General features: G+C 60.1%; 1 protein-coding gene across 1 annotated transcript in view; it reads left to right on the top strand.

Annotated features, from left to right (window-relative positions):
• The window catches only part of Aacs (acetoacetyl-CoA synthetase), a 51,276-nt gene that overhangs the window by 16,655 nt on the left and 16,001 nt on the right, over positions 1-18,620 (top strand). Inside the window, exons 6-13 of the mRNA XM_015502397.2 lie at positions 1,224-1,338; positions 1,500-1,581; positions 4,325-4,472; positions 8,582-8,662; positions 10,972-11,096; positions 14,428-14,492; positions 14,586-14,708; positions 17,183-17,296. Of these exons, the coding sequence (XP_015357883.1) occupies positions 1,224-1,338; positions 1,500-1,581; positions 4,325-4,472; positions 8,582-8,662; positions 10,972-11,096; positions 14,428-14,492; positions 14,586-14,708; positions 17,183-17,296 (853 nt within the window). The remainder of the gene's footprint in view (positions 1-1,223; positions 1,339-1,499; positions 1,582-4,324; positions 4,473-8,581; positions 8,663-10,971; positions 11,097-14,427; positions 14,493-14,585; positions 14,709-17,182; positions 17,297-18,620) is intronic.

The following is an 18,620-nucleotide window of genomic DNA, read 5'->3' as shown; positions in this document are numbered from 1 at the left end:
TATGGCACAGGTGTGGGCCAGGACACCTCTCTTTCCACAGCGATGCCCCTTGTGTCACTCTGTCCTGACCCTGTCCACCTTCTCACCACAGCCCCGGTTCCCTCCCTGCCCTACTTATGGCTGCCGGGTGCCCTGGCCCGTGTAGCCGTGCCCCTGGGCTGGACGGTGTGGCCCTGTGGGTGCTGTGCTCCTGGGCGCCCCTCCCCTAGCCTCATCCAGACCTCGGCTCCTGAAGTCTCCACTCCTCTGGGCTTTTCTCTGTGTCACCTTGAGCTGGTGTGTTGTCTAATGTCCACATGTGTGCCAGGGGCCCGCCCTCCTGAGCATCCGGGGCTGTGTGTGTTGCGAGCGTTGATGGGAAGGCCACCTTCCTGTGTGGTGGCTGCTCCTTGGGATTCCGTTCTGGTGCTTGGTGGGCCGCTGAGCACCACAGTCGGTCAGAACCACCATCATCACAGGTGTCGGATGCCCCCTGCTGTGCCTGGGGCTTCGAGCCGTGGTGTTGGACTCTGGTTCTGAAGCACTTACTGGTTTCTAGTCACTGTCACTGTCATTGTGACTGAGAGTTTTCTCTTTGGCATTTGAGCCCCAGGCCACTGGCCCACCTGGGCCTTCCCTGTGGCCTGACCAGGATGGTTCCCAGACACTGGGCTTCCAGGCTCTCCCAGTCTGGTTCTTCTGAGCCTCCCAGGCCTCAGGCTTCTCGCAGGCCTGGCCCTTCCCTCGCCTGGGCCACCCACCACCTGCCTCACGGCAGAGGAACCTCTGCAGCCATTTGGGTGGGGTGGGTGACATGGGCACCAGGTGGGCAGCACCCGGGTCAGGCCTGGCACCCAGGTCAGGCCCGGCACCCAGGCTTCTTGGGCGGTTGTGCCCTGCACATCCTTCCCGCTCGGGGGCGGAGCCTGTGACGTCCCTCTCCTGGGCTCTGCGGGTCAAGGGAGCGGGTCCTCTCTGTGGAGCTTGCTGCCTACAGGTGCGAGCTCTCAACAACGCCAGGCATTTTGCTGCCGTGGTTTGCCTCCAAGCTGAGGGGGACCCCCATCCCAGGGTCCTGGCACAGCCAGGGTTCTAGGCACAGGAGCCCCAGGTGCTGGAGGGAGTGGGGGCAGGACTCCTGTCCAAGGCCACTCAGCCTGAGGAGTGGCCCTTCTCTCCTGAATGCAGCGCCTGCTGGCCCTTGCCTTCTGGATGCTCAGTGAGGACTGTCCTCCCACTCACAGGGCGTCCTGGACCGGTTTTCTCAAATTCAGCCGAAGCTCATCTTCTCGGTGGAGGCCGTGATCTACAACGGCAAGGAGCACAGCCACCTGGAGAAGCTACAGCGGGTGGTTAAAGGTGCAGCCCCTCCCAGTCCCCTCCGGTCCCCCCAGAGTGGTGTGAGCAGATTGGAGCCTCCTGGACTCTGTCTGCACAGAACTGAGGCCCTCAGGAGTCCTGCCGCCACCCCGCCTCCCTGGGTGGCTCCTGGTGTGACGTGTTCTCGCCTCTCCCTCCAGGGTTGCCTGACCTGAGAAAGGTGGTGGTGAGCCCTTACATCTCGCCTCGGGAGCAGATCGACATTTCCCGGATTCCCAATAGGTAAGGAGCCAGCGCCCACCCCCAGGTGCCCACTTCGCAGGCCTGCATGGCCCCAGTGCCCTGGGAGGTGCCCCTGGGCTTCCTACTCACCCTGGTGGTTCAGAGATGGAGGTTTTGGTGAAAGCGCTTGCTTCATAGATGGGCCCTTAAGTCCCCAGAGCAAATCCCCCAAGGCCACATGGTAAATGGGGGGCAGAACAGAGGGTCCCAGGAGTCCTCCCTCACAGGTCTGCTTGTGTCCCTTTGCTGTGGTGGGCTTGGGCGGAGGCGTCCAGGTCCCTGGGCGGGCCACATGGCTTTTCCTTGGGACTGACGTGCACACATGCATGAGCATGTGGGTGCCGCCTCTGTGTATGTGGGTACGTGTGTCAGCTGGGTGCCTGAGGCTGGTGATGCCCTCCTTGGCTTTTTTGACACTTACAAGCTGGTAAGCCGCACGTCTCGAGTGCTAGGTGGAACTGTGGGCACCTTGGAGTGGAACAGAGGTGAAGCAGGCGCAGCCTGGGTCGGCTGGGACTGCCCAGTCCTCGGGGTTCTCCCTGGATCTCTGGAAACAGCTGTGGGCGAGGCTGGGGGTTGGGGTGATCCTCAGGCACCCTTCCTATTAGCTTCTAGCCTGGTGGCTGCAGGATCCACAAGGGGCCCCTCGAGCTGTGGGGAGGGGTTTTTCAGAGATGGCAGGAGTCCCTGGGTCTGCCACCAAGGAGTGCCAGGGTGGCAGAGGCCCTATTTAGGCAGACAGTAGGTGACGTCTGGCTCGCTGGTTTTGTGTGGGGGCTCCTGGGCGCTGAGCGGTGTAAGGCACATGTCCTTACAGCATGCCCATCACGTGGGTGGCAGTGGAAGGGCCTGGGAGTTGAGACTGGGGTGTGGCTGTTCTGTTGGGTCCAGAGGTGGCGTCCGACTGGCCTTGAAGTGTGGCCTCCTAGTGCTGCAAGCAGAGTGGTGGCTTTGGGAGGCTGTGGCCTCTAGTGCCAAACTTCTTGGATTTGGGTCTCAGCTGGGTGACCCTATGCCAGTGATCAACCTCTCTGTGCCCTGGTTTCTCCATCTGTAAAATGGAGACCCCACCTTCCTCGGGGGCTGGTGTGAGGGTCAGAGAAGTGAGTGCTGAGCCAAGTGAGTAGTCAGTGCTCAATAGCCGTGTCTGTCACCGCCCGGCTGCACAGGCTCTGTCACTGGAGTGTGTCCTTCACAGGCGGGACTGTGGGTCCTCTGCTGACCTCAGGTGGAGCCCTGGTCTTCTTTCCGGCAGCCTCAGGCCTGGCCCCCAGGTTTGCCTGACGGAGCTGGACATGGCGGCGAGGAGGAGGAAAACCAGCTGGGCCTCCAGCCCTGCAGTGGCCGGTTTCTCTTCCCCTGAGTGTGTTTCCCCTTGGCGGGGGGACAGTGGGAGCACCTGCCCTGTGATGGGGGACAGTGGGAACACCTGCCCCATGATGGGGGACAGTGAGAGCACCTGCTGGCATTCAGCTTGTGCAGTGGGGAGCTCTGCCCTCCTGAGGCCCCAGCAGCGGGCTCCGCACTACCCATGTCCTGGTTGCCAGGTCCACAGAGAACCCAGGACACGTGCTGCCCCTCACAGGGAGCAGGGGTAGGGCCACCTCTGGGCTTTGCATCTTCAGAAGAGCAACAAAAGTAACGGCTATTTACTGTGATTTATGGACCTTTTTAAAGGAAAGTCTCTTCTCTGTGTGATGCAGCGTGAGCAGTTTATATTTGAGGTGTTTTATATAAATGGGCTGCACAGGGAGGCGCCGGGGATGGCCTCCTTCCCCGTGCCCAGTGCTCGCGGCTATGTGTGCCGAGGGCTCCGAGCGAAGCGTCTTGGATGCCCTTCCTGAAACACCTTGTCCCCGGAGCCTTCTCCCTAAGGACATCATTCTGCTCACAGGGAGGGTGTTCCCCATCTGGATCATTCTCCCTGGTGACTGCTGCTGGCTGAGAGTGACCGACTCCCACTCCCTTCCTTGGAAGGGAGAAAGTTCCACTTGGCAAAAATGTATAGGGCCAAGTTCACAGGACCCATGTCTCTGCTGGTCTCAAAATAGAAATCCCCTCTCGAGGTGGCTTTGGGAATCCTGCCGCTCTTTCTATCCCAGCAGACAGGTCTGGGTCGTGCCTTTGGTGGCTCTTGGCCACCCACATCAGTGCTCTCTGTCAGCGTGGGGTGAGGCTGGGCAGGCTTCCTCTGCTGGTCAGGAGCTTGGGTGAATCCCATTTATTCTTGGACACGTGTTTGTATCTCACGCCGTGGGCCTCAGGACACAGTGACGGAGCCTGGCCACATTGTCGTCACTGGTGCTGTGGTTGGCCCCTATTCCAGTTTCTCCTCCCCGTGGGGCCTTGGTTCAGAGGCAGGTGGCCTGTGCTTCCGTAGGGTGGTCAGTGGAAGCAGAGTGTGATGGTCAAGGGGACTAAGAGCCAACAATGGGAACGGGCCGCGACACGGATTCCAAGCCGCGTCAGCAGCGTTTGCACAAACAGGGTGTTAGTTGCGGGTGGTCCTCTCTGCAGTGCTTGTGAGGGCCTGAGAGTCTCCACGGAGCCAGCCCTTGGCCCGGCAGCAGTGCTAAGGAGCCCACTCGAGATCTTCACCCTGCAGTCTGTCCCTGTAGTCAGCTTGAGTTCCTGAGATGGGACCTCCCTGTACCCTAAAGCGTCCACGCCAGGCCGGTGTGGCAGGGTGGGCGGGTCAGGTCTGGCGTCTGGAACGGTCACTGTTTCGCTCTCTTGCCCGCAGTGTGTTCCTGGAGGACTTTCTGGCGAGCGGGCCCGGCGAGCACGCCCCCCAGCTGGAGTTCGAGCAGCTGCCCTTCAGCCACCCACTGTTCATCATGTTCTCCTCGGGCACGACCGGGGCACCCAAGTGCATGGTACACTCGGCAGGGGTAGGTGTCCCAGCAGGGCTCATACCGCGGGCTCCCAGCTGGCAGCGCGGTGGGCATCAAGTCCTCATTGCCCTCCCGGGGACCCCGAGTGCTGCTCCTTGGGGAGTCTGGAACTGGGCTAGGTGAGAGGCCTGCAGTGTCAGGGGACATTGTGGCACTTGCCACAATGAGGACAGGTGTGGAGGTCACTGTGAGACGGTAACTTCCAGCTGCAGGCTGTGGCCCTGAGGGGACTAAGGTCCGGGGTGGGGTCCTGCAGTGGTCTAGGATCCAGACCAGTTGAGAGCAGAAATGCCACACATCAGGTTGGGAGTTACGGTGGTGTCCACGGGACTGTCCTTGCGTGGTGTGGGTTGGTGCACTGCTGGGGATGTGGTGGAACTCTCTCTGACTGTGAGCCCTGGGCAGACACCTGAAGGCCACGGGGTGACATCCTAAGCTGGGGTTAACCTAGGGAGGCCCCCTGCTGCCCTGGATGGAGGCTAACGAGGGAGCCCGCTTTCCCACTGTGGAGGCTGGGTTCCGAGACCTGGGTTGTGGGCCGGCCTCCCCAGCCCCTGTCCCTGGCTTGTGGGGGCCCGCTTCTCCCTGTACCGCCCCAGCCTGGCACGCGACGCCCTGCCTTGGTTTGTTTCTGTTGCTAAGCCAGACGCTACTGACGGCATATTTAGGGTGAATCCATGTTTGCTCAGCTCTCAGAGCCAGGTGGAGGGGCCCAGTCGGCCCAGCTGGGGACTTCCACAGGTCTCCGTGTGGCACAGGGCACCGCACCTAAGACGGAGCAGCTCGCTCAGCGTCCTTCTTCTACCCCTGCTGCCGACATGGGGCCCCACCTGCGTGACCTTTCCCACCTGTCACTTCCCAAGGGTTCCACCTCCAAATGCTGTTAACGCATGACTCTGGGGACAGGTTTCCACAGGCACCAGGTCTGTGGGTCTCCTTGGACTGGGTCAGGGTCACCTAAGGGCCTTCTCCTGGCCTTATCGCCTCTGTGAACACCTCTGTGGAGGTTGGGCTGGGGCTTCCACATCTGAGGCTGGGGGAGGGGGGAGCGGGTCAGCCTGAGGCAAGCCTCTCGCATCGCGTTTCCCAGAAGTCCAGCGTCCTTCAAGGACACATGAGATACATGGCTGCTGATGGTCTGGTCATAGATCGGCCGCCCCTAGCCTTTCTTCTTTTTGGTGCTGGGGATTGAACTTGGGCACTTAACCACAGAGCTGCGTCCCCAGCCCTGTGTTTGATTAGAGACAGGGTCTCACTGAATTGCTTAGAGCCTTGCTAAGTTGCAGAGGCTGGCTTTGAACTCGTGATCCTCCTGCCTCAGCCTCCTGAGCCACTGGGATTAGAGGTGTGGGCCACCATGCCGGCTGTCCTTTCTTTTAAAAGTAAAATGCCTTGGGCTGGGGTTGTGGCTCAGAGGTAATGCTCGTTTAGCATGTGTGGGGTGCTGGGTTCCATCCTCAGCACCACATAGAGGTAAAATAAAGATATTGTGTCCACCTATAACTAAAAATCAAATATTAAAAACAATGCCCACAGGACCTGTAGAAAACCTCTAGAAAAGCCGTAGAGGGAGGAGGTCCTTGCCCTTTGCCAGGCCCAGGCCTCGGTCCTGGGCTCCTAACATTTCCAGCATCCAGTTGTGACGTTTTCTGTTTGTTTTTTTGGTACCACTGAGGCACGTCCCCAGCCCCTTTTTATATTTTACTAGAGACAGGGTCTCACTGAGCTGCTCAGGGCCTCACTTTTGCTGAGGCTGCTTTGAACTCGTGATCCTCCTGCCTCAGCCTCCCCAGCTGCTGGGATTGCAGGCGGGTGTCATCGTGTCCGGCTGTGACATTTCTTATAGCCTCCTTTGCTTCATTTCTCTCTGGGCACCTACGCATTTCTGTCTCGTTTTTTGCTGATCCATTTGAGGTAGGCTGGAGCCGTGAGGGCCTCTTCCTTGACCTCCATCTCATCTCCTAGAAGCGAGTGCTCTCAGTGCTGTGGTCCAGGATCAGCTCCTGAACACCAGAGTGGCCGCCGGCTGCCCTCCAGCGTGCAGCCCCCACAGCACTGGGTCGCGTTGTCCAGTCTCCCCAGGGCCCTCCATCTGGAGCAGCTCCTCGCCGTCCCTGGTCTTTCCTGACCTTGACGTTTGAAGTCCAGGACTTGGTGTGGCTTGGATCTCTGGGCCTGTGTGACGTTTCCTCGTGTCAGATCCGGGGGATATGGCTCTGGGCAGGGCTCTAGGGCCCCGACGCTGTGTCCCTTTCTAAGCATCTTCTCTGGGGGATATGCAGTGCCATTCTGTCCTGTCATTGTCATTTAACTTGGTCACTTCAGAGGTGACTCCAGGATGAGTCTGGTGCTTTCCTAACAATCACTCCACACAGTCCTGCTGGCTCCTGGGCTGTGAGATGCTTCCTCCTGACTGGGGCCTCCCCAGGGCCGCTCCTCCCCAGGGCTGCTCCTCCACCAGGGCCTGTCATCCTTAGGGTCTGTCCTCCCCAGCGCCACTCCTCCCCAGGGCCGCTCCTCCCAGGTCCTAAGCAACTCAGTGAGACCCTGTCTCTAAATAAAATACAAAATAGGGCTGGGGGTGTGGCTCAGAGGTCGAGTGCCTCAGAGTTCAATCCTGGTAACAAAAAAAAAAAAAAGTACAGGAAGTTGCTCAGGGTGGGATATGGCTCAGTGGTGGAGCGCTTGGGGCCCTGAGTCTGTCCCAGCACTGTCCCCAATTGCTCAAGACCACCAAACTCCTCTGCCTACACTTCCTGTCCTTAGGGGAGGCTTCAGATAGCCCTAACCCCCAGCATACTTTCCACGACTCACAGAGAAATTCTGAGAGAGGAAAGCCTCTTGCTTCTGCCCTCCGAGGTGCTGAGGTGAGGGACAAGTGCAGGAAGGTGGGTGACAGGGTCTCGCAGCCGCCGTCCCACACTGAGCGGAAGAGGGAGGGAAGCGGTGGGCTCTGCAGGCGTCCAGCCGGGGGCCCTTGTCCCTGAGTGGGTGGATCGAGAGGCTTCAGTGTTCACCGGTGTGTCCCTGCAGTTTCTCCTCCCCAGGGCTTTCCTGCCACTGGCAGCCCCTGTGTCCCGTCCTGCAGTACAATGAAACCTGCAGCCGGGGACCAGGAACAGAGCCCTGTCCCTCCAGCAGGTTCTGTGTGGCCCTGTGTGCACCTGCAGGCTGAGGCAGTCTCAGTCACCGTGGTTGATGGCGCCGCTCAGGGGCCGTGGAGTCTGGAATCAGAGCCCTGCTGGTCTAGGCTTGACCCTTGGCCTCTTGACCACTCTGGGCTTTGGCTGGTGGCAAAGGCTGGTTCCTAACATGTGGGTCCAGCACTCGTGCATGCTCTGAAGGATGGTGACCCGCCTTTGTACGAGCTCCCCCTGCAGGGGCATTGAGGGCAGGGTCCCCACCTGTCCTCAGGTTCTCCTCCGGGACAGGCCCGCTGTGCTTTGTGGCTCATGCTCAGTGACAGGAAGCTTCCTTTCTCCCCGAGAGCCCTTCAGGGAGAGCCGTGTGGTCTGCAGTGCCTCTCAGTGAGACAGGAACACAGGGTGGTGTTGTGGTGGAACCCGGGTGCAGCTCAGGTGCTGGTGGGCTAGGGTGTGCCTGGCCTTCTGGGTGTGCAGCCTTGGAGTGGGACCCTGTCAGCACTGGAGGTGCGTGGAGGAGGGCGAGGGTGTCCCTCCGTGTCTGTTGGCAACAGGGTCTCCAGCCGTCCCTGGGACCCTGCGTCCTTGAGCTCGGCCTGCTGATGAGCAGGAGTCCGTCTTGCTCTCCATCGTGCCTGTTCTGTCCTCTGCTGGGGGAGCCTGTGGAGGGCATGGCGGCTGGTTCCGTGAACAGGCATGTACTGTCTGCCCTGTCACTTTGTCCCTCTCAGCAAGGTTCGCTCCTGTCCTGATGTTCCAGGTCCCCACGGTGCCTCTGATGGAGCTGGCACCAAGAGCTCACAGGCAGCTGGGGTGCATCATGGTTTCCCGTCAGGCATGAGCACCGCTCAGGTGGCAGGTGGCAGAGTGACCCTGGAGGTGGCTCATCAAGGCCAGGTGGAGACGCTCCAGCTCCTTCCTGGGTGTGGGGCTGCCGCTCACCTGGGCATCCTCCCTCCGCAGGGCACGCTCATCCAGCACCTGAAGGAGCACATTCTGCATGGGGACATGCGCTGCAGTGACGTCCTTCTCTACTACACCACGGTGAGCCCCTCACGTCCGCCTGAGGTCACCCTGGGTGCCGTGCTGTGCTGTGGGATAGCAGACGAACATGGCCCTGCCACCAGGCGTGCACATGGGTGGGTGGCGGCCCTGCGTGCAGGAGTGGAGGGCTTGCTGTCCTTGCTGGGCACAAGGCACAGGCTCGGGTGGGTCAAAGGGATGTGTCCAACCCCGAAGGAGAACTTGGGGTTGGCCTTTTCCAAGAATGCCAGTATCAAGAGGTTCCGGAATAATCTAGCGGTGTTTCCTGGATGGCATGACTGTGCTGCGTTTTTAGGAAGCGGGTGCTGGAGGCAGGTGCCTGCCCTGCCCAGGCTGTTCCTTCTGTGACAGGCCATCTGGACCCCTTGCAGACACAGGAGCAGGACCAGGACATGCCCGGGGACCACCGTAGGCAGGGTACCTGGGTTTCTGTGCCCGGCTATGAATGAGGGGCTTGGGCCAAAAGACTCAGATATCTTTTAGCAGCAGGATTGTCTCCTCCCTGTGCCCAGCACGTGGCGCGCAGGCCTTGGCACCCCGGGATCCCGGCCCATGTTCTGCCATGTCCTGGTCTGGCACCCTCATGGCGGGTCCAGGAACGAGTCCCTGCTGCCCCCCACGGAGGCGGGTTCCGGAAGAGCCCTGTTGGGGCCGCCTCCAGGGTGTCGTGCTTTCTGGAAACATCCTGCCCCAGGCTGGCCGCCCCATTCTGCCAAGTTGGTTTCAGCAGCAGCCTCAGGTGTGGTTGTGAGCATCCCCAGCCCTGGCCAGGCCCGTTCTCTGTCACTCATGGACCTCACTTTAATGGCCTTGCTGGACAGTGCTGTACCGGGAGGGCTGGGCTGCTGGGCCTCCAGCCTCTGCCTCCTTGTCAGGGCTGATTCCTCGCTAGGAGAGCCTCGGTCAGTGGGTGGACACCTGTCTAAGCAGACTGGCTAAGTGGCGGCTCTGCCAGTGAGGGCCACTCACGTTGCAGAGGGCCGTCCTCAGGGCTTCGTGAGGCTCTTCACTGTGGCCCACACAGGTGGAGGCCAGAGTGGCTGAGGTGGCCAGCAGGAGGGTCCCAGTCACAGGCCTGGCCATGGCTTGCTGAGTCCTGTGGTACCTGCCCGTCCGACTCGGGCCTCACACCACCCCACACAGGGAGCCACTCAGGAGCTTCCTCCTGCCTCCCGTCCCCACCACGGAGAGTGAACCCAGGTGCTGGGGGACGCCAGGGCCCCCACGACTTGTGCTGAGTCCTCCCGGGTGGGGCACGACCCCTTGTCCTCGCCCACGTGGGCGAGTAGCTGCACTCTCCTGCCCTCCAGGCCGAGGCCCCTGCTGAGCGTCCCTGCTCCGTTGTCATGTCTGTGCTCCAGATGGCCCCGAGGCTCTGTAGGTGGGAGCCTGGTGGGCGGGCCTGTGGGCACATTTTTGGAGTTTAAAATTCTTTTTTAAATTAAAAAAAGAATTAAAATAAAAAAAATCCAATCTCCTCACATATGGTGAAGATTTCAAGCCACATCAGAAGGACACAGTGGAGGGGGTTGTTCTCCAGGGCCTGGGTGCGGCGCCTGCCATCCTGGTACTGCTTCTCCGGGCAGGCCTATGCGTGTGTGTGTGTGTGTGTGCATGTGTCCTCATGTGTGTGCATGTGTGTATGCATGTGTGCTCATGTGTGCTTGTGTGCGTATGAGCATGTGCGTGTGCATGTGTGCTCATGTGTGCATGCATATGCATGTCCATGTGCACACACATACGTGTGTATATGTTCTCATGTGCATGCACATGTCCATGCAGGTGCACATGTGTGTATCTGTGGGCATGTGTGCATGTGTGCTTTTGTATGCGTGTGCATATGTATACGTGTCTGTGTCTGTGTCTGTGTGTGGGTGCGTGTGCATGTCCGCCCTATCTGCTCACCGCTGTGCCTCTGTGCCGTGCTTGTTCTCCACCTCACAGCGTCTTGCCATGTGTCCCCCACCCATTGGGTCTCTTCTCCGTGGCCACATGGGGCTGACTCTGAGTGCTTGCGAGGTGGGTGCTGAGCGTCCTGGGGTTTCACTGAGAGCAGTGGAGTGCATGTGTCCTGTGGCTGTCCTGTGTTGGCGGGTGCTGGGCTTGCTCAGTCTCACCCCAGTGAGGGCTCACAGATCTCCTCTGCCACATCTCTGCTCACGTGCAGCTGCCTCTGCACTCAGCCTGTGGCTGAGGCTGGTGCGTCTGAGGCGGGCAACTGCAGCCCATCCTGGGCTCTGGGCCCGGTGGTGCTCTTGGGCTGGCGGGAAGCTGGTGGCGCCCGTCTGAAGCTGGTGCTTGTGTTGCAGGTCGGCTGGATGATGTGGAACTGGATGGTGTCCGCTCTGGCCACCGGGGCATCTGTGGTCTTGTACGATGGCTCCCCCATGGTCCCGACGCCCAACGTGCTGTGGGACCTTGTGGACAGGATAGGGTAGGTACCTGATGTCCTGCTCAGCCGTGGGATAGCGCTGGTGTCCTCGGGAGGTGCTTTGGAATATACGCAGCTGCAGCCATGTGTCCCCTTGCAGGCTGCTATCTCTGGAGTGCACTGCTACCCTGGACATCCCTGCCCAGTGCTGGGGGGTCCAGGAGCAGCAAGAGGGCGGGCTGGGCTGGTCCACTGCTGGGTCCACACTCCCCGGCAGGGTGAGAGGTGCCTCTCAGGGCCAGGAGTGAGCTCGGCGGCTCCTGGAGAAGCTGTGGGTTTTGGTTTTGGTACCTGGGACTGAACCCAAGGTGCCCAGCCACGCAGCCCGCCCCAGCCGTTTTTGATTGTTATTCAGGGACAGGGTCTCCTGAGTTGCTCAGGGCCTCATAGAGTTGCTGAGGCTGGCTTTGAGCTCGCAATCCTCCTGCCTCAGCCTCCGGAGCTGCTGGGATTACAGGTGGGCGCCACAGTGCCTGACCCACATGGGACCTTTTTGGCCATCTGTTTTGGTGCAGTGCCAGGGAGCAAACCCAGGGTGTCCCTGAGGGCTGTGGCGGTGTTCTCTTGGCATCTTCCCTGAACATTATAACATTGGTACAAAGGTGTTTATGGCATCTGGATGGTGTGGCCCTCTCTGTGGCCCTGTTAACTTCTCTTCCCTTGATGGGACACAGGACCCCCAACATGCAAGGCACTGCAGGAGGAAGCATCGGAGTCACCAGGGTCCCGGGGTCAAGAGCGTGGGGAGGACCTGAGCAGCCCCCACCCAGCATTAGAAACAGTCTCAAGGCTCAGCGCCACCAGCCTGGGCTAAGGAATTAGTGGTGACACGTTCTTATCACTCGCCTAATGACAGTATCTCTGGCAGTAAAAACAGGAGGCCGCCGAGCTCCAGGAGCCAAAGTGTCCACGCTCTGAACCCCTGACCACGTCTTGTGGTGGAAACAGGAGCCACTAATCCTTTTAAATCCCCGCGGTCAGTGCTCTCCGTGCAGCCTGGCCTGCCTGGTGATGCCGTATGAACCCGGGCGTCTGCCTTTCGGTGCTGGTGGGGAGGTCACTTCCTAAGGAGGGTGTTTGCTGTGCCAGGTCCATCAGATCCCTGGGAATCAGAGTGGCCCTCACTCCCGCCGTACTACCTCTAGCCAGGCTCTGCCCGGAGACTCTGGTTTTTTGGTGCAGGTGTGGGTTGGGGGTCAGAAGGGGGCGGACAGGGACATGTGGTCACAGGCTTAGAGCCAACACAGCTGAGGGACAGAGGTCTGGCAGCCAACCCTGCTCCGTGTGCGCACACGCATGTGTGAGGGACATGTGTGATGGTGTATTCGTGTGTGTATGCGTGTGAGTGAGGAGTCACGTGTGTGCACGTGGGTGTGCATGTGCATGGGTGTGCAGGTGTGTGTTGGCAGCCCGGGGATTGGCTCTGTGTGGTACGCTCCTGCTGAGCGCATGTCCTCCTTCCCCTGGGGCCTGTACCTGACGCTCAGGCCTGGCCTTTCCCTCTGCGGGGGCCTCTGGATGGGGTACAGGCCTGTACCCTGCAGAGAGCTCGCCTACTCAGGGTCAGGAAGGCGGGTGTCGCTTGGCTCTAGGCCAGGGCCAAGGGTGGGGGCGGCGGCCAGGCACAGTCCTCTCAGCTGTCTCAGTTTCTCTGTTTTTTCCTGTGGTGCTGGGGTTGAACCCAGGCCTGTGCGTACGAGGCAAGCTCTCTGCTCGCTGAGCTACGTCCCCAGCCCAGTTTCTCTGGTTTTTAAACAACGTCGATGTTGAAGAGCAGATTGTTGCCGTTTGGCCTCCGCTTGCAGACGTACCGACTCATGACACTTGGGTGTCCATTTGGGGGCACACACTCCTTTTAAAAGGTGGCTTTTCTCCTTCACTGGTGCTGTATTTGCCTGCTCCATGTCTGACGATGGGAACCTTCTGGTTAGAGGCAGCCTGAGCTCCAGGTCCTTGTCCTCCTGCGGGTACCGAGGGGCGGGGAGGTCATCGGAGCCACCGTCTGAGGGCGGCATGGCTGCAGTGGGGCATCCTGGATGGCAGGCCCCGCAGGGAGGAGGCTGTGGCAACACCGCGTGCCGTAGGACGTGCTGCGTGTCAACCCTGATGGGCCTGGTTCTTGACCTCCTGGAGTTGGCTGGCGCAGGGAGGCCAGGGAGAGCCAGGAGGGCCAGCTGCTGTGGGCCTGGGGTCCGCGGGGCCTCAGAGGTCACGGCACAGGGCCGAGGCCTGCGAGTAGAGTGCTCTTGAGCTCTTCACTGCTGTGACCAAAGGCCTGATGAGGACAGAGTAGAGCAGGAAAGCCTGGCTGTGGCTCCTGCTTTTGGGGTGAGGCAGGGAGAGCTGCTCCAAGGGGACCCACCTGCTGTTGGCTCGACCACTCCCATGCCAGCCCCAGGATCCCAATGTCTGCAGCATCGGGTGGGCGAGCCAGGCCTGCACCGGACAGAGGCTCTCCCAGGGAGCAGGGGATGGGAGCTTTGGAACTGCCAGCCTCCCGGGGCCCAGGAGCATGCCTCTAGTTGGGAAGGTGGGGTTTGCTGGTAGGGCCACTGAGCTGCAAGAGAAGCCAGGGAGGGGCCGGGCAAGGTGGCCCATGCCTGTAATCCCAGGGGCTGGGGTGTGGGGGCTGAGGCAGGATCGCAAGTTCAAAGCCAGCCTCAGCAAAAGTGAATGCTAAGCTACTCAGTGAGACCCTGTCTCTAAATAAAATACAAAATAGGGCTGGGGAGGTGGCTCAGTGGCCGAGTGCCCCTGAGTTCAAACCCTGGAGACCACCCCCCAAAAAAAAGAGAAGCCAGGTGGGGTGGAGTATGACCTGAGCCCCCAGTGGCAAGTCCTCAACAGAGTGCTGGATGCCGTGGGGCTCAGGGCACGGAGGAGAGCAGCGTGGTCTCAGCTTTACGCTAACACAGCTCACTGCAGGCAAGGCCGGGCTGGGGGCTTTTGGTTCCTGCTTTACCAAGCAAGGCTATCTGCAGCTCTGTCTGCTTCCTCAGAGTGAGGGCAGAGTCAGGCTAGAGGGCTCGACCAAGCCCTGCACCTTCCTGCGGCTGAGCCAGACCCACCACACTGAGCTGTGCACAGAGGGAGCCTGTCCCTGCACCATGAGGTCAAGGTGGAGATGCGTCCCTCAAGCCTGGAGGGAGCCCAGTGCGGGGACTCTCCCAGGTGAGGGTGGGATATTGGCAATCCAGAGGAGGCCCTCGCCTGTTGGTCTTGTGGACTTGTAGGAATGAGTCACCAGTGCAGAGAGTGTTGGTGTGGGGACATGTGTGGGATGCATAGGACCCTGGAGAGCCTCTGATATCTCCTTTCCCTCCCATGCCCCTAGCATCACCATCCTTGGGACAGGTGCCAAGTGGCTGTCTGTGCTGGAGGAGAAGGACCTGAAGCCGGGTGAGTGTGCCTCGCCCTGGACCGCCACCATGTGCGCGCCTGTGGGCTCCCAGTGCTGGGCTTGGCTCTAATCTCTTGGTGGCTGTCCCCCAGTGGAAACCCACAGTCTGCAGACGCTGCACACGATCCTGTCCACGGGCTCCCCGCTGAAGGCCCAGAGCTACGAGTATGTCTACAGGTGCATCAAGAGCAGTGTCCTGCTGGGCTCCATCTCAGGTACAGCTCCGCCCCAGGCTCGGTGGTGGGTGGAGATGTGGCGTGCAGCCAGGGAATGGGGTGGCGGGGACAGTGACTCTGCCCCGACGACCAGGCTGGCCTGCTGGGTCACCCGCTGACTGCACCAGCCCACGTCTTTGGACTGATCCCACCTGGCAGGAGGGCTGGGCCTCACGCACTCCTTATTGAGGTGCTGAACCCCTGTTCCTGGTGGAGTGCATGCACGTCTCACATCAGTTGTGATTGGAGCCCCCAAATAGCTCAGCCTGGTTGTCTGTGTGTATGATGAGGGTGAGGTGCAGCAGGTGGAGAGACTTCCCTGGCTCCCCAGGAGCAGGTCTCTGAGCTGGGAGCCTTGCCCTACCTTCCATCTGAGGAGGGTTGAGGCAGGAAGGCCAAGCTGCCTCGAGCACCTGCCCAGCATGCCTGGGGCCACTTACATTTCCGGGTGCTCTGCGTATGTCTGGGAGTGACCCAAAGGTCAAGAGTCTTGACTTTGGGGTTAAAGATAGATTTTAGCAAGTAGGTGCTTTGTGCATACAGGATCTGAAAATGAGGTTCGATTGTGTGTAAGGATGGTTATTGTGACATTGTTGACACTGATAAAAACATAGGTTGCCTTTATACGCCTCTGGAAAGGATTTACCTGAACGATTTATGACCTCAATTTATGCAGCCCCTAGAAGTGACAGTATTTAGGTGGTTATTTGGATAGGATCCCGCTGATTGTTGTTGAGAGGGGTCAAGACATGTTGAGTGGAAAAGGACTGATTATTGGTCAAAATAGATTAAGAGGGACCCCTGGGTGAGGCTGTTCCTTATGTGTGCATGGGGGTTCCCTGTGTGTGTGTGCGTGGGGGCACCCTGTGTGTGGATTGCAACCTTCTTTTTAACACGAAGCTGCTCTTTGGAGAATACTTTGTGTCCGCTACAAAATTCAGAGTCCCCAGGGCAGCTGGATGTGGAGTCCCCACAGCGTTCCCCCTTCTGGAAGTGGGTCCTTCCCGGGATCTTTCCTGCGTGGGGGGGCATGTGCCAGGGCACCTAGCTCATATTCTTTTACACATTTGCAATTCTGATTTTTTTCCTTGTGGTTTTAAAAAATACGTCCTTAAGACACATATTTAAAAGGTGCCAATTTACTTCGAGTAGCAGGAAGGGTGTCAGGAGCCCCGGGCCTCCATGGGGATCGTGCTGTGTCTCCAGGGGTCCTTGCAGGCTGTACTGCCCTGATTCTGCCCCTCAGGGGGACACAGGGGTCAGGGCTCTGGCCTTCAGTGAGGGCCTAGTACAGGCCCTGGTCTTGCCCAGACCCTCTGTGCCTGTTTCCTCCACGCTCCCCATGAAGTTTCGGGTTCCCCCAGAGCTGCTGGTGGCCCGTTGCCGAGTTCTCCTGGATGTGTGTCCCAGGTGGCCCCTGCTTCCCGGAGCCTGGCTCCCCTGGCCCCGCTGATACAGATGCTCGGGTGCAGGGCAGTCCCCTCGTGGCTTCGTCTCTGAGGGTCTCCCCAGTGGTCATGTCGTCAGAACCCCGCCTCTTTTCTCCCTGCAATCCTGCTTTTCCGTCCTCTGAGGGGGCACAGGCAGACGTTGCATCTGGTGGAGGTGCTCATGTCCCTATGAAGCCTGGAACCTGGTGGGACCTTGGTGGTGGCAGATGCGACCAGGACCCCTGCATTTTGTGGGACGTGCCAGGGAGTGACGGAGGTGCCAGAGACCCGGAGCAGGCGTCAGTCTGGTTCTCTGCCCGGGAGTAACACAGACCCACAGAGGGAGGCCTAGGCAGACCCTCGGAGTCTTGGAGATACCGAGTCATTTTATGTGACGGCCATCTCCCCCTCCGCCCACAGACACTGAGTGCAATCACGGAAAAACTGTCCTAATTACGCACACTTTCCCAGGTGTGCAGCAGGCACGACGCAGGCTCCGCAGGGTTAAGTGTGGCACAGACTCAACACAGCTTGGGCGGCTCCTCCTGCTCTCCTCTGCCTCACTGAGTGACATCCTGGGGGTCCTGGCCAGCCTGGCCTGACTGAGCACTCTGTGGTGTGCGTGTGAGCCTGCATGTGTTGCGTGTGTGCCCGGGCACAGCCTGCTGTGGCACTGGGGCCGCAGTGAGGGGACCCTTCTGGGCTTGGACCTTGTGCTGCTCCCGGCCCCAAGTCCCCTGGTCTCTGTCCCAAGCTCCTCCTGGAAGCCATGCTCTCTCTGGCCTGAGGCAGTGCCCTGGCATCCTGGCAGCCGGGAGGTCTCTGGCCCCAGTGACAGCCACGCACAGCCACTCTGCCCAGGTGGCTGCGGCACAGGGGACGATGGAGAGGCTTCCATCTTCTGACGCCGAGTTTTGAACTTTTGGGTGACATGGAGGGCATCTATTCAGTGTCCTCTGGCAGGAAGCTGTCCTTCGTTCTCAGGGACACAGAGAAATGGGGTCTCTGTGCGTCTGGTCTCAGTCCCGCTGTCCTCACCTGCAGGTGGCACTGACATCATCTCCTGCTTCATGGGCCAGAACGTGTCCATCCCCGTGCACAGGGGTGAGGTGCAGGCCCGGAACCTGGCTATGGCCGTGGAGGCGTGGAACGAGGAAGGTGAGGCGCACTGGCTGCTCTAGGTGTGGGAGGGACAGGCGTGGGGGGGNGCCTGTTGGTCTTGTGGACTTGTAGGAATGAGTCACCAGTGCAGAGAGTGTTGGTGTGGGGACATGTGTGGGAAGGCCAGGTGTGGGGAGGGACAGGTGTGGGGAAGGACAGGTGTAGGGAGGGACATGCCCTTCACTTGGGGGTAGTTCCCCCAAATGGCCGCTGTCCACACAGAGCAGTGTCCTCCGTCCCCGGCCTGGCTTTATACCCCTGGGGCTCCTCGTCCTAACCCTGGAGAAGCAGGTGTGGGCCCGAGCACAAATGTGAGCTGTGTGGGGTCAGCTCTGGGACAGAGGCCTCACCAGCTGATGTCCTGGCCTTAGTGAGGGCCCAGAGGGGACCAGGTGGCCTCTGCTGGTCTCTTCCTGCCGGTCTTATGTGGAACTGGCCTTTGCTTGTGGTCTAGTGACGACTGCTTATAAACAGCAGAGCCTGTTAGTGTCCCCAGCACCAACCAGGGCCTGGCGTGTACTCTGAACAAGTTCATGGACTTAAATTCTCTGGGCCACTGCTGCATTGTCTTTCCTTATCTGAGTGGATGGGAAGGCTACACCAGCCCTGTTTCTGTGAGGCTCAGGGAAACATTGGCAGGGGCATTGGCCACACCAGGGCCCTACCATCCTTGGTCTTTCTGGAGGAGAGCCCTTCCCACCTGGTCCCAGAGTGACTTCTCATATGGGTTGTCCCTTTCTGTCTGAAGTTTCTCTTGGGCCTGGTCAGGAGGGAGGTGCCCTGGCAGGGACCTTCCACACCCACAGAGAATGCCTGTCGGCTTCTGTCTGGGGGACGTTGTGGGGTGGCGTGAGCTGGGGAGGTGGAAGAGTCAGGGGCTTCCTGCAGAGGGGGAGTGCAGACGGCGGAAGGTGCAGGGTGGACGGCTGGTCAGCTGGCTGCCTGTGCCCCAGGGTGCTCCTCTGCAGCTTGCGCTGTGCCCAGCTCGGAATCTGGCTGCCCAGGGGTGGGAGAAATCCAGGCAGTGGGAGCGGGGCCATGCTTTGGAAGCCACCAGTGGTGGTGGGCACAGGACACCTGTGTGCCTGTGACCTCAAAGCCACCCCCTGAGAAACGTCTGCAAACACCAGCAGGTGACATGATATGCAGGAGTGCCCTAGCCGTGACCCGTGAGGGCAGCAAGGCCGGGAGCAGAGGCAGGCCTGTCCTGGGGGGGGCTGAGCTGAGCATGCGTAGGGGACCAGGTATGGACAGGGCGCGGGGCCAGGGCCAGGGCGCGGGGGCTCTCTTGCAGGCGGCAGAGCAGAGCAGGCTGAGGCAT

The sequence above is a fragment of the Marmota marmota genome, unplaced genomic scaffold (assembly GCF_001458135.2).
Source record: "Marmota marmota marmota unplaced genomic scaffold, marMar, whole genome shotgun sequence".
Taxonomy (NCBI): domain Eukaryota; kingdom Metazoa; phylum Chordata; class Mammalia; order Rodentia; family Sciuridae; genus Marmota; species Marmota marmota.
The sequence above is the reverse complement of the archived record's forward strand: the minus strand, read 5'-3'. Positions and strand labels throughout refer to the sequence as shown.